The sequence below is a fragment of the Amphiprion ocellaris genome, chromosome 3 (genome assembly GCF_022539595.1).
Source record: "Amphiprion ocellaris isolate individual 3 ecotype Okinawa chromosome 3, ASM2253959v1, whole genome shotgun sequence".
NCBI lineage: Eukaryota > Metazoa > Chordata > Actinopteri > Pomacentridae > Amphiprion > Amphiprion ocellaris.
This window is the reverse complement of record NC_072768.1, coordinates 35,883,206-35,896,967: the sequence shown is the minus strand read 5'-3', so window position 1 is coordinate 35,896,967 and position 13,762 is coordinate 35,883,206. Positions and strand designations below refer to the sequence as shown.

At 36.0% G+C, this 13,762-nt stretch overlaps 1 protein-coding gene across 2 annotated transcripts in view; it reads left to right on the top strand.

Annotated features, from left to right (window-relative positions):
- The window catches only part of rpgrip1l (RPGRIP1 like), a 28,193-nt gene extending 15,902 nt beyond the window's left edge, over positions 1-12,291 (top strand). The window contains exons 16-26 of one of the 2 annotated variants that reach the window (XM_055006367.1): positions 1,592-1,722; positions 2,276-2,612; positions 3,431-3,672; positions 4,954-5,049; positions 5,194-5,265; positions 6,337-6,481; positions 8,078-8,175; positions 9,711-9,897; positions 10,182-10,266; positions 10,824-10,957; positions 11,320-12,291. In XM_055006367.1, the coding sequence (XP_054862342.1) occupies positions 1,592-1,722; positions 2,276-2,612; positions 3,431-3,672; positions 4,954-5,049; positions 5,194-5,265; positions 6,337-6,481; positions 8,078-8,175; positions 9,711-9,897; positions 10,182-10,266; positions 10,824-10,957; positions 11,320-11,423 (1,631 nt within the window). In that variant the 3' untranslated portion in view covers positions 11,424-12,291. Of the gene's footprint in view, positions 1-1,591; positions 1,723-2,275; positions 2,613-3,382; positions 3,673-4,953; positions 5,050-5,193; positions 5,266-6,336; positions 6,482-8,077; positions 8,176-9,710; positions 9,898-10,181; positions 10,267-10,823; positions 10,958-11,319 lie in introns of both variants that reach the window. The other variant, XM_023271142.3, reaches the window with a different exon arrangement.
- Positions 12,292-13,762: the final 1,471 nt, after the last annotated feature.

The following is a 13,762-nucleotide window of genomic DNA, read 5'->3' as shown; positions in this document are numbered from 1 at the left end:
GGACAGTTTTCATATAAAGATCATCTTTTACAAAAAAACAAAACTGTGTAATTTTTCTGTGTAAGTTTTACAGTATAGCTTTAAATGGCATTTAAAAGCATTAAATTTGACTGCCTGATTTCTGCAGAAACCCTGATTTATTTTATTGATTCAGTAGCTTTTATTTTCCTCTCAGTCTCTCTTGTCATCTCAGTTTTGTGTCTTTCTTTGTCATTTTGTCACGTTTGTATTATTTTATTTCTTATTTTTTTGGTTGTATGATTTCTTGTTTTTGTCATTTTGTCGTCCTTTAGTCATTTTTTGTCTGTTTGTGGTGATTTTGTCTTCACATTCTATCAATATTTAACTATTTTCATGTTTCCAGACTCGCCAGACTTTTCCTCTCTACTCTGCTCATCCTCAGTAGAAAGATGTTTCTCCATGCTGAATGTAACTTCCAACATTTTGCTCCTCTGTTCACTGTTTCTGAGCCATGCTGCATTTATTTTATTTATCCATTAGGCTTTATTATCCTCTCTGCTTTGTGGAAACACTGCCTGCACTTCAACCTAAAAACCCTGAATTTTTGTCACCTAACTGTTGGTCGCAGCTGAGTCAGTCATGGCTTTGTATTTGTGCAAACGAACACAGAATTTTTTTTTGTTTGTTTGTTTTTTTTTTTGTACAGAATCTGGATCAAGCTTATAATTTTTTTTCATTTCCTTTTTTTCCCTCCAAACAAGGCCTCCAGGATAGCATGATTTTAAGCTAATATGCACAAATCACACAAAATACAGTCAAGGAATACCAGTGATTCTTTCCTGCTTTTACAGTTTCTGGCTGATAAGTGGTGCAGTTCAACCTGAAAACTCTGAATTTTTGTCACATGACTGTTGGTCACAGCTGATGGCTTCGTGGTTGTGCAGATTATTTACTTTTGGATAATTTTTCTAAAAGTCATTTGAAGAAATATCATGATTTTCAGCTTAGATTGACAAATGATATGGTGAGGAACAGACAAAAAGCTGAAAATCTAATACCTCTTTTTGTTTTCACAGTTTCTAGCTCGTAAATTGTGTTGTTTTGGTGTTTTGTGGGGTTTTTTTTGTGCTTTTTTTAAAGAATAGAATAGAATATCTTTATTATCATCATACATGGGGGCATGACAAAAATATAAATATGTGCCCCTGGATGGTGCATTGATAACAAGCTAAATTGACAACAATAAATAATAAAATCAAATGTACATATAAAACAGGATATGCAAAAGAGGCAAGATACATACAATACAGTGTGGGAGGTCAATTAAATCAATTAAATCAAATAAAAACCAATAAAATAGAATACATTTGGGCAGGAGATAGCATGTAAGCAGCATTAGAACCATTAAAGTGACACTGGTTACTGTTTTGAGTTCAGAAGTTTTATCGACTGTGGGGAAAAGAAAAAAATGTCTTTAATTAAATAAAGATAACGAGCCTTTTAAACTCGTCAGCAGGTATTAAGGTGAGAGAGTCAAAGATCCATTTTAATATTGATAATTGATTTTGATGTCTTTTCTCAGTTTTTCTTGGAATACAGTGACAAACTCATGTATGTAATTCCTCCTTAGGAACAAGTGAGGAGAGTCGGACCTTTGGTTCAGTGGATTATTGGCTGAGGCTGAGGATCCCCATGACAGAAACCATCCAGCTGTTTAAGGAGAAGCTGAAGGCTGTAGGATACATCAGTCAACCTGCACAGGTACCTGAGCGTTAAAGGACATCTACAGCTTATTAAGACTTTATTTATCAGTTCTATTAGTTGTAAAGAGTGGGGCTGCAGCTAAATATTATATGCAAAATATAAAGTTAAAGTAATCAAGTTAATATTTGGCATTTCTGCTTGGGAAAATAACAATATCTGATTTTCTAAATATTTGCTGAACAATTTTCTGTAAACAAGAATACATTGGACCTGCTCCATGTTTAATCAGACGGTAAACTCATGTTGTAATTAATTGTCGTTTTAATTTAAAGTGTCACTTTGCCTCTTGAAACAGGCTTTTACTGAAGAGCCTTTGCTCATTTTCTTGACTTTTAGCTTCCTTTAACCCATCTTTTATTATTTTTCAACTTATTTTTGCCATTTCCTGCACTTTTTTGGCGTTCATAAACTGAATTGTGTTTTTATTTTGCTGCCTTGTGAAGCACTCGGGTTTTGTAAAGTGTTGTTGTCTAAAACAGCTGCATGGTTGAAGGTTCGGTTTTGTAATTTGTGCATTTTTTTGTACTGTTTCTGTTTCGCTGCCTCTCAGCTGCAGCCGTCCAGCAGCAGCAACAACGAACTCTTCATCACCGTCCAGCGCTGCTCAGACCTCCAGTCCAGAAGCTCTCAGCTGCCGAGTCCCTACGTCGTCTACAAGTTCTTTGACTTCCCCGACTACCCGACCTCCACCGTCCACGACCGCTGTGATCCGACCTTCAACGACCTGAAGTCCTACGCAGTTCTGATGGACGTGGATCTGGACCAGTACCTGCAGTCTGATGTCCTGCAGTTCTACGTGTTCGACTACAAGGAGGAGCAGATGGATACGTACCTGGGGAAGGCCAGAGTTCCTCTTCTGGGACTGGCCCACGACCAGAACGTCACTGGTGAGGAGTTTGCTGTTTATGTGTGAAGACATAGTCAGTAATAGCAGCATTTTCTGTTAAGCCACTTTATCCTCATCTCTCACCCTTGTATATATTGTAAATATTATTACTATTGTTCCATTATTATTTGATTCTTATCACTACGTCTACTGTTACATAAGCTGCCGTAACAATGTAAATTTCCCCTGGAGTGGGGAGAAATAAAGAACTTTATCTTATCTATCTTATCTTATTAAACATTTATATTCAATCAGCTGTTTGTAAAAACAGGCAATTATATTCAAGTCCAAGACTGGAAACAGGAGAAACCTGCTAGCTTAGTTTGGCATAAAGACTAGAAACAGTTAAGTTAGCTTAGCATAAAGTCTGGAAACAGAAGAAATGGTTAACTTAATTTAGCATAAAGACTGGAAATAAGGAAAACTAGCTTAGCTAACAAGGTTAAACAGTTGACCTTGCTTTGAATAAAGACAGGAAACAAGCTAAGCAGTTAATTAACTTAGCGTGCAGTGTGGAGACAGGGTTAAACAGTTAACTTAGCTTTGCATAAAGACTGGCAAGAAGGAAAACAGCTAGCTTAGCTTAATCTTAGCATAAAGACTGGAAACAGGGTTAAACGGTTAACTTAGCTTTGCATAAAGACTGGCAAGAAGGATAACAGCTAGCTTAGCTTAGCATAAAGACCGAAACAGGGTTAAACAGTTAAACAGAGACATGGAAACAGTTATATTCAAGTCCAAGACAGATAATTGTCCTGTTTTCTCTCTCAGGTGTGTTTCAACTGGTCGATCCCACTGGTCTACCTGCCGGCCACATAGAAGTCACACTGAAGTGGAAATCCACTTACCGCCGTCCACCAGGATCTATCATGGCTCCTGAAGAACCCAGATTTATTCCAGAAGAGAAACCTGTAGAGGAAACATCTGGACTGAATCAGGAAAAAGAGACAGTGGAGGAACAAAAGAAAGACTCACAGCTGAAAGATGCCAAAGAGAAACTGCAGGAGGAAAACAAAGACCTCCATCAATCCACCTCTCAACCTCAAGCAGCTGCTACTAAGGTGAGGACATTCATTCATACTAATCATAAAGATGGAAACGGCTAGTTTTGCTTCACAATAAGACTGGAGACAGGGAAAGGGTTGATTTATCTTAGCATGAAGACTGGGCACACGTTAAACATCTAGCTTAACATGAAGACTAAAAAACAGATAAAAGCTAGCTTACATTAGTATAAAGACTTAACACAGAGGAAACAGCTGGCTTAGCTTAGCATAAAGAATGGACACAGGGAAAATGGTTAGATTAGCTCAGCATAAATACTAAAAACAAGGGAAACAGCTTGCTTAGCTTAGCATAAAGGCTGAAAACAGGAGAAACATTAAGCTTAGCATAAAGACTTAGTGTAAGGGAAACCGCTTGTTTAGCTTAGCATAAAGGCTGGACACAGGAAAAACAGTTAGCTTAGCATAAAGACTGCAAACAGGGTTAAACAGGTAACTTAGTTTTGCAGAAAAACCAGAGACATGAAAACCAACAACTTAGCATAAATCATCATCTAGCTAAGCTTTGCAAAAAAATGGAAAAAGGGTTAGCTACCTTAGCTTGGCATAATGATTGGAAATCAGCTAGCTTAGCTTAGCATAAAGGCTCGACACAGTTTTCTTTGCATAAAGACTGGAAACAAGGAAACCTGCTAGCTTTGCCTAGCGTGAAGACTAGACACTGGAGAAACAGCTAACTTAGCTTAGCATAAAGACTGGTAACAGGACTAAACGGCTAGTCTTGCTTTGTCCAAATGAAACTAAATCCACCTTCCAGCTCCTCTAAAGTTCTGATGAATACGTCCAATCTGGTTTATTTAATTGGCAAATAAACCAAAGTGTGAAATTAAAATGTTAGTAGGGAATTGAGTTTTTTCAAATAGCGTTGGAAGAAATCCTGTGATCCTTTGCTATTAGTAAATCTAGAAATGTAAAAATACAAAGATGCAAGTAAAAGTCCTACATTTCAACTTCTACTTGAGGAAAAAGTAAGTATTACTAGCAAAATGTTCTTACAGAATCAAAAGCAAAATCCTTCTGCTATGTGTTAAAAAATGGAAAACTTAAAGGCTGTAAAGGACATTTTTTCATCAATTTTTCAAAAACTTAAACAAGTTCTACTTTTATTAAATGTGTTCAGAAGGTCGCTCCTCATCAATACAAGGAGACTTCATTATCCAACCCCAGCAGCTCTGACTGGCCTCATACCTGAAACACCTGCTTGGTTTTATTCTCAGGAGCTTTAACCTGCAGTATTTCTTCATATTTTATAACCTCTGACTGTTTTGTGACCATCAGGCTCCACTGCCCAAACTCAGAACGAAAACACTAGTAAAGGAAACACCGGCTGCCAGAAGAGTCACATTTGTAGAAACCACATCTTTGGACGAACAGGTGAGATTTCTGAGTGAGACGTTAATTACTGTGACCTGATCCACCACGTTGGCTTCACTCCAACTTTATCCACTTAAACAAATAAGAGGTGGGAACATTTTTCAGCTGATCTAAACCAGTTTCTGTGGGGTTTTTTTTGTGTAGCTGGAAGAACGAAGCTCAGCAGCTTCTAGTAGGTCTGCAGAGAAGAGAGAAACATCCTTACCTGCTATCAAGGTAAACCTGAAAGTCTGTTTTATTCATAGATTCTTCTCTTCACCCAGAAATTAAACCAACACTAATAAACATCATTTAACAGGAGGTTGTTGTTGAATCATCTCTTTAATCATTGATTACACTCTGAACCAAGGTCGAAGCACATTGGATACAAAATGACCACGGAAAAAAGTAAAAAATAATCACTGGATGCAAAACAATTACAAATAAATTTAAAATGTCCAAATTGTGATTTGAAATGACTGCAAAAAGATATCAAATTACCAAAATATGATGCAAAATGACAACAAAAAGGTGTAATAAGACCAAAACTAGATGCAAAATGTCCACGAATGACCAAAATGGAAAGCAAAATGACCATAAGAGGATGCAAAATTACCCAAATGTGACTCAGAACGACAACATAAAGAAGTAAAGCTTTCAAAATGTGATGCCAAAAAATCTAAATGTAATGACGGATGACCACAAATTTCCAAAAGTGCACACAAAGTGGGATGCAAAATAACAACAAAAAGATGAGAAGACCACAGTGGTACCTAAAATAATCTCAGTGTGACTCAAAACAACAACATAAAGAAATAAAACGTCCAAAATGTGATAGAAAATTACCACAAAAAAAAGTAAAGCAATCATAACTGGATGCAAAATGACCACAAATAAATGTAAAATGGCCACAAAAAGATGTAAAATTACCAAAATATGATTCAAAATGATAACAAAAAGGCATAAAAAGACCAACACTGGATGAAAAATGTCCATGAATTACCAAAATGGAAAGCAAAACAACCACAAGAACATGCAAAATGACCCAAATGTGACTCAAAACGACAACATATAGAAACAAAAGGTCCAAAACGTGATACAAATGAACCAAAATGCCATGAAAGTTGACTACAAATTTTCAAAAGGGGACACAAAATGGGACGCAAAATCACAGCAAAACGATCTGAGAAGACCAAAACGTGGCCAAAAACAACCTCAAAATATGCAAAACGACCAAAATTATTGATTACACTCTGAACCGAAGTCGTCTCCTTTGTGTCTCTTTGTAAAAGTGTTTTATATTTGCAGGTTTTGTCTAAAGCTCCTCAAAGCAACACAGAGAAAGAAGACGATGATGAAGAGGAAGAGTCCCACGTCTCTGAAGGACAGCTGGTCCCAGTGAGCACTCAGTCCTACTCTGACGACTCGGAGATCTCTGAGGAAATAGCTGAAGGTCAGAAGATGCTGATCAGTCTCACAGTAATTTCATTCTAACTGACAAAATATGTTTTCTCCTTCAAAGTTTTCAGCTTCTGTCATTTTCTTTTCTCTTATCAAAACTACAGATCCCATTTAAGGCAGACAAATAAAAAGAAGTTCATTGATGTTAGTGTGAGAATGTCGTCAAGTTATTGATTAAAGTCACTTATCACGAGATTAAAAAGTCAAACTTGAAAGGTATAGTCTGAAAATTATAAGAATCATTACATTGTAAGATATAAAGCTGAATTAGATGACAAAAAGTTTCAATTATGAGATAAAAAACTCAAAATTGAGATAAAATGTTAAAATTCTTGGATAAAAAAACTACAATTATGAGATGAACACTCAAAATTACGAGATTAACACTGAAATTCTAAAATAATGTAAGATTTTGAGATAACAGCCATTAAAAGTATCAAAATTAAGATACAATTTTGAAACAAACTGCTAAAAATCCAATTTTAAGCTAAAAATTAAAATCGTGATTTAAAAAGTTGTGGTTAAAACAAAATTGGTTTAGATTATGAGATCAAATCTCCAAATCATTAATTAAAAAGTCAAAATTCTGAGACAGAAATATTAAATTCTGTGATTTAAAAGATCAAATTATGAGAAAAAAATCAGTTATTTATGAAAAGTAAAAAATTTTGATTTAAAAAGTCAAAATGAGGATCAAAAGTTGTGGTTAAAACAGAATTGGTTTCAATTTAAGATCAAAACTCCAAATTATTTATTAAAAAGTTAAAATTCTGACACAAAAATGCTGTGAATTCTATGATTTAAAACATCAAATTATGAGAAAAAAATCAGTTATTAATGAAAAGTTAAAATTATGAGCTAAAACTCCAAACTGAAGGTAAAAAGGCAAAATTTTCAGAATAAAAATCAAATTATGGATAAAAGGTTAAAATTCACAATTGAGATAAAAGCTTAGTCAATAAATAAAATGTAAATATGGAATAAAAAGTTAAAATTCTGCCATTAAAACACTGAAATTGTGAACAATTATGAATTTAAATTATAAAATAAAAACATTTTGTTGGTTTCAATTTCATAATGTTGGCTTTTGTCTCATAATTTTATCAAAATTCACTTTATTTAGTTATTTTATTGTGACTTTTCTTCTTTGTCTCGTCTCTTACTGGTGTAGATGAGTTTCCAGACAAACCCGGTGCTTTGCTTGTTATCAGATTTGCTCTGTGGAGAGAAAACCGGCATCGACTCTGTTGGTTTTTAATCACAGGTCGATCTGCAGCTCCCTGAACGCCTCCCTGAACTCTGCTGTTGTTTTAGCCTCCGACTTAAAGCTGCTAATGTTATTGTTTTTCTGCAATGTTTCCTGAGCAGAGCCGCCGTAAATATTTAATGCTGCTGCCAATAATCCTCAGATCAGACTTCATAAATGTTAATGATGCCAAACATCTTCTTGTTACCGAGCATCAGCGGGAGGCGATGTGTTGAAATCATCTGTTTTTATTTCTTTCTCAAACAGCAGAAGCACATTTTTTTGCCTCCTTCATTGTCTCTCTTTGCTGTTTGTTTGTGTTCGTCTCCTGCTTCCATCCAGATGTTGAGGAGGCTCCGGCAGCTGCAGAGGATCAGAGCGAATCGACTCAGTCCGACAGCGATGACTGCATCGTTCACGGTCAGGCCACAGGGAGGAAGGTCAGTGAACGCCTCGCTCTGTTTACCTTCCACACAGCAGACTTCAGTCGGTGTTGTGTTGTCTGCTACAGAGAGACTTGATGTCCAGCTGTGGAGAAAAACTCAGCTCGGCTTGTGTTTTCACTGTAGAGTCATTTGTGAAGGTGTTTTGTTTTTGTTTCGATTTTATTGTTTCTCAATCCTGACTGAGTCTGTTTGTTAAAAACACAAACTTCCACATGAAGTCTGTGTTTTTTTGTGATTCTACACAGAAGACGGCATCAAGTCGAACCAGTCAACAGTTAAATCTGGAGAGACGATGATGGACGCTGCTGCTAATTTCTTTATTACTAAATCATTAGGCAGATGTTTCGATGAGGATTCTGCTGTTCTTCATCAGATCTAAATTTAATCCAGAGTGTTTGTTTCCAGATTATATTATATATAAGTTTTAAAGTTTGAGTAAGAATCTCTAGTATCTGCTAACCAACTTTTACTTTAAAGACAGCAGCACTCAAACTGAGCCATGTTATACCAGTGTGACCAAACAACCATAAAGTGTTGCAAAACAGCCACAAAAACGTGTAAAACTACCAAAATGTGACACAAAACTAAAACAAGATTCACAAAGTGACAGAAAATGACCACAGAAAGATCTAAAAACGACCAAAACGAGATGTAAAATGACCACAAAAAGATTCAAGATACCCAAAATGTGCCTCTGAACACCTTCAAACTGATGTAAAACGATCAACATGTTACTCAAAGTTACCTCAAAATGACCTCAAAAAGATGTAAAGCCACCAAAGTGTAACTCACATTGCCCACAAAAAGATGTAAAATGATCAAATTTGATGCAAAACTACCACAAGAATGCGTAAAAGGACCAAAACTGGATGCAAAATGAACACGGAAAAAAGTAAAGCAATAATAACAGGATGCAAAACGACCTCAAATAAATGTAAAATGATCAAAATGTGATTTGAAATGACAACAAAAAGGTGTAAAATGACCCAAATATGATGCAAAATGACAACAAAGCAGTGTGATAAGACCAATATTGGACGCAAAATGTCCACAAATGACAAAAATGGAAAGCAAAACAATCACAAAAAGATGCAAAATGACCCAAATGGCCCATAATGTGATGCAAATGGACCACAAGAAGAAGGAAATCCATCAAAGTGTGAGGCAAAGTGCCAACAAATGATGGAAATGTGACGCAACAGGACCACAGTGACGTGCAAAATATTCAAAATGACCTAAAAATGACTCAAAACAATAACATAAAGAACTAAAATGTGATACAAAATGACCAAAATGTGATGTAAAATAACCAAAAAATATGATGTTGAACAACCAAATGTTACACAAAATGCTGACAAATGGTGGAAATGTGACGCAAAAGGACCACAATGACGTGCAAAATGAAGAAAATGAGACAAATAATGATCAAAATGTGGCACAAAATGAACCAAACACAGTATTAAAGGTAGAAGCTGTTTAAAGATAATAAGTAGAACTGTGTAATAACTTGTGGTCTGGTGCCGTTTCAGCCGTCGGAGCGTCTTCGGGTGGAGATCGTCTCTCTGAGCCTGAAGCCGGACTCTCGGGTGTCTCAGGACGTCAGCGTGGTTCGTCTGTTTGTCGAATACTCCATCCTGGACCAGCCCACTGAGGAGACCCCCCTGTCTCTGCCCAAACCTCCACCGGGCCGGAGCATCAACTACAACTACAGCAAAGGTACAAAATGTCTGTGACGCAGCGCTAATGTTTGATAAATCATTCAAAAGGTCAGCTAAGGTGCTCCTTGGTGGAGGAAATCACGTCTGCTCTTGGCAAATCCTGCATCTTAAACTCCCTCAAGCATCATAAAGAAGCAGCTGTCTGTCTATGAAGTGTTATAAAAACATCTCTGAGGTGACAGAGTTTTACTGACTTACGTTACGTCTCACATCAGCCAGTGAGTCTTTGTGTTTCCTACAGAATCTCAGCATTAAGATCAGGGTCTTTGTTTGTTTGTTCAGTGATTCCTGTTGACGCTGAAACCAACGAGGCGAGGCGACGCCTGTTGAGGGGAGTCCTGCAGGGTCGAAACCCTCAGATGGAGAGGTGAGGACAGGAAGACGTGGGTTTGTCTTTTTGGAACACAAAATGAGATGACCGGATCAGTGTACGACAATGGAAAACCCCAAAATCAATCTAGGACAAGTTTTACTGTCTGAAATAACCAGCTGTTTCCTTCCAACAGTCTGTTTGAGCCACACCTGGTGACATAAAAAAGAAGTAAAATCTGATAAAAATCTTGGTGGTATTGACCCAAAATAAGGTTTATAAAGCAGGTGTTCTTCTTCTAGACGTGCACACATTTTTCCAACGCCACGCTCAGTGTAATAGCATGATTCGTTAAATGTTTTCCTCCATGGCTGGTATAAAGCAGATGATTGGTTATTTTGAGGGGAGAGGCGGGACAGGCATCAGACAACCACTATTTCTGACATTCTGTTGTAGCTTTCTCTGCCTTCTCTGTATTCTCATCTTGAAGTGTAGCCGCTAGCTTCTCCAAGATCGTTAGCCTGTTTCTGTGATCCATATCTGCGAGGCATTGCACTACAGGATGTAAAAATCTTAAAGGGTTAAGTGAAGAAACTCTGACTCGTTCCCGACAGGATCCGGTTCACGGTGGTCAGCGATCCTCCAGAGGAGGAACAGGAGAAGGAGTGTGAAGACGTCGGCGTCGCCTTTCTGAGGATTCCTGAGATCCTGGAGAAACAACGAGACCTGATGGAGGCCAGTCTGGACGGTCAGCAAACACACAAACACCAGGATTAAACTATGCCCAGTATTATAATGATAATAATAATGATGATGAAGCTTTTTACAAACACCCTGAAATGATCACTTTTAGTAAGAATTTCTGGCAGTTTCCTGCTTGCATGAAGCACCACAGGCTAAATTGAAGCTTTTCTTTTGTTCTTTTTACTCCACCAAGGAATGTGGTGAAGTTATGTGACGATCGGCGTACGTTTGTCTGTCTGTCTGTCTGTTGGCAGCATTTCTCATAAACAGACGAACGGATTTGGATGAAGTTTTCAGTGAAGGTCAGAAATGACACAAGGACCTCTTTATTGCATATTATTTTATTTGTTTGTCTTTCTGCTGCAGTGTTGGACGTTGAGGACAGCCGTCAGCTGATCGGATGTCTGACCGTCTCTGTGGAAGGACTGGAGGCTCTGAGATCCATCATGGAGGACGACGGCAGCGACTGAAGCTCCGCCTCCTCGCCGTTTAGATCACTGCGAGGCAACAGCAGACAGATTTCACCTCACAGTCAGGCAGCTGAAGCTTTAACACTTTATATCAAACACTGACTCAGACTTTACACTGTGTTTGTATTTTGTACATATTTAGTAAAACAGTTGGAACATTTTATGCTCAAATGCTTTTATTTTTTGCCAAAATAAACACAGAGACTGTTCAGACTGAAATATCTCAGCAGCCGCAGGATGGATTGTTAAAAATCTGATTCTTTAAATTCAGTTTCCACCAGAAAAAGACTGGATGAAGTTTGATTTCTTTCGAAAGTCGGTGTTCCTTATTACGTGTTGCAGCAGCTTTTCACTGGATTTGGTATAGATTTATTTCAACACTAAATCAGCCATAATGTGAATTTTCACCCAATTTAACTCATTTTTGTCTGTTAGAGGCTGAGATAAGACGGTAAAAGTGTTGTCTGTTTGTGGATAAAACATTGGATCAAAGTTATTTAAGAGGCTAATCTGTGTTAAAATAAATCTACTGAGGTCTGTTTTGAATGTAAATGAAGTTATTTATTTTGTAGAGTTTTGTACAAAGACTTGGAGTGGCAGGTTTGTGGTTAAAGTGTACAGCAGTGATCTGTGTTTAAGATGATTTAACGTGTTGAATTAAAGTGTTTAACGTGTTTCAGGTTTTAGTTTCACCTGCAGGTGATGAATTAATTGTCTGACAGGTGAAAAACTGAACCAGGTAAGTCGACTCTGGAGGCAGTCAGATGTTTTAAGTGACACAAACTACAGCTAATGTGCCTTAAATTTGATTTTTTCTGTATGAAGTTTTATATTGTACTCTAATAAAGAGTTTTTATACATTTTTCTTTTTTTATCTGTTTCTCTCTATTTTATTTCGTATTTTTCCTTTTTATTATGTAATCTTTGACTAATTTTTTTTCTTTTTATCTCCTGATTTTTGCTTTTATCTCTTCATTTTTATTATATTTTTTCCTTTATATCTTATTTAGGGCTGCACAGTGGTGTAGTGGTTAGCACTTTCGCCTTGCAGCTAGAAGATCCCTGGTTCACGTCCCGGCTTTCCCGGGATCTTTCTGCATGGAGTTTGCATGTTCTCCCTGTGCATGCGTGGGTTTTCTCCGGGTACTCCGGCTTCCTCCCACAGTCCAAAAATATGCTGAGGTTAATTGATCATTCTAAATTGCCCGTAGGTGTGAATGTGTGAGTGATTGTTTGTCTCTGTATGTAGCCCTGTGACAGACTGGTGACCTGTCTAGGGTGTCCCCTGCCTTCACCTGAGTCAGCTGGGATAGACTCCAGCCCCCCCATGACCCTAGTGAGGAATAAGCGGTGTATAGATAATGGATGGATGGATATCTTATTTATTTTTTCCTTTATTTCTTATTTTGTGTTAAAGGTGTTAAAAGTGTAACTTATCTGTAATAAAAATTCAAAATCTATTTTTAAAAACTTTACAATGTTTCCTCTTTTTTCTATGTTTTCTGTTATCTAATTATTTTTCTTATTTTCTCTGTTTCTATTTAGTATTTTTCCTTTTTATTTTATAATCTTTAACTCATAATTTTTTCCTTTTTATCTCATGATTTTTACTTTTATCTCTTCATTTTTATTTTAGTATTTGCCTTTATATCTTTTTAATTTTTTTCCTTTGTTTCATATTTTGTGTTAAATGTGTACATATTTTGTCTAATTTATCTGTAATAAAAATTCTAAATCTATTTTTTCAGCTTTACAATATTTCCTCTTTAATACTTTCTGTTATTTAATTATTTTTCTTATTTTTTTCCCTATGTCTCTTATTATTTTTATTTAATATTTTCTTTTTCATTTTTAAATATTTACCTCATATTTTTTTGCCTTTTTATCTCCTGATTTTTAGTTTTATCTCTTCATTTTTATATATTATTTTCCTGTATATCTTATTTATTTTTTCCTTTCTTTCATATTTTGTGTTAAATATGTTAAAAAGTTTAAATTATGTGTAATAAAAATTCAAAGTCTAAATCTTTCACTTTACTTTTTTCTGTTATCTAATTATTTTTCTTATTTTTTTCATTGTCTCTTTTTATTCAATATTTTTCCTTTTTATTTAGTAATCTTTAACTCATATTTTTTGCCTTTTATCTCTTAATTATTTTTTCATTATATTTATTTTTTTGTCTCATGTTTACTTTAATCACTTCTTTTTTTATATACTATTTTTCTTTGTATTTTAATTTTTTCCTTTATTTCATATTTTGTCTCATAATTTTGCATTTTTACTTCTTAATTTTTACTTTTCAATCTCTTGATTTGTAAAAGATATTTAATAAAATTTT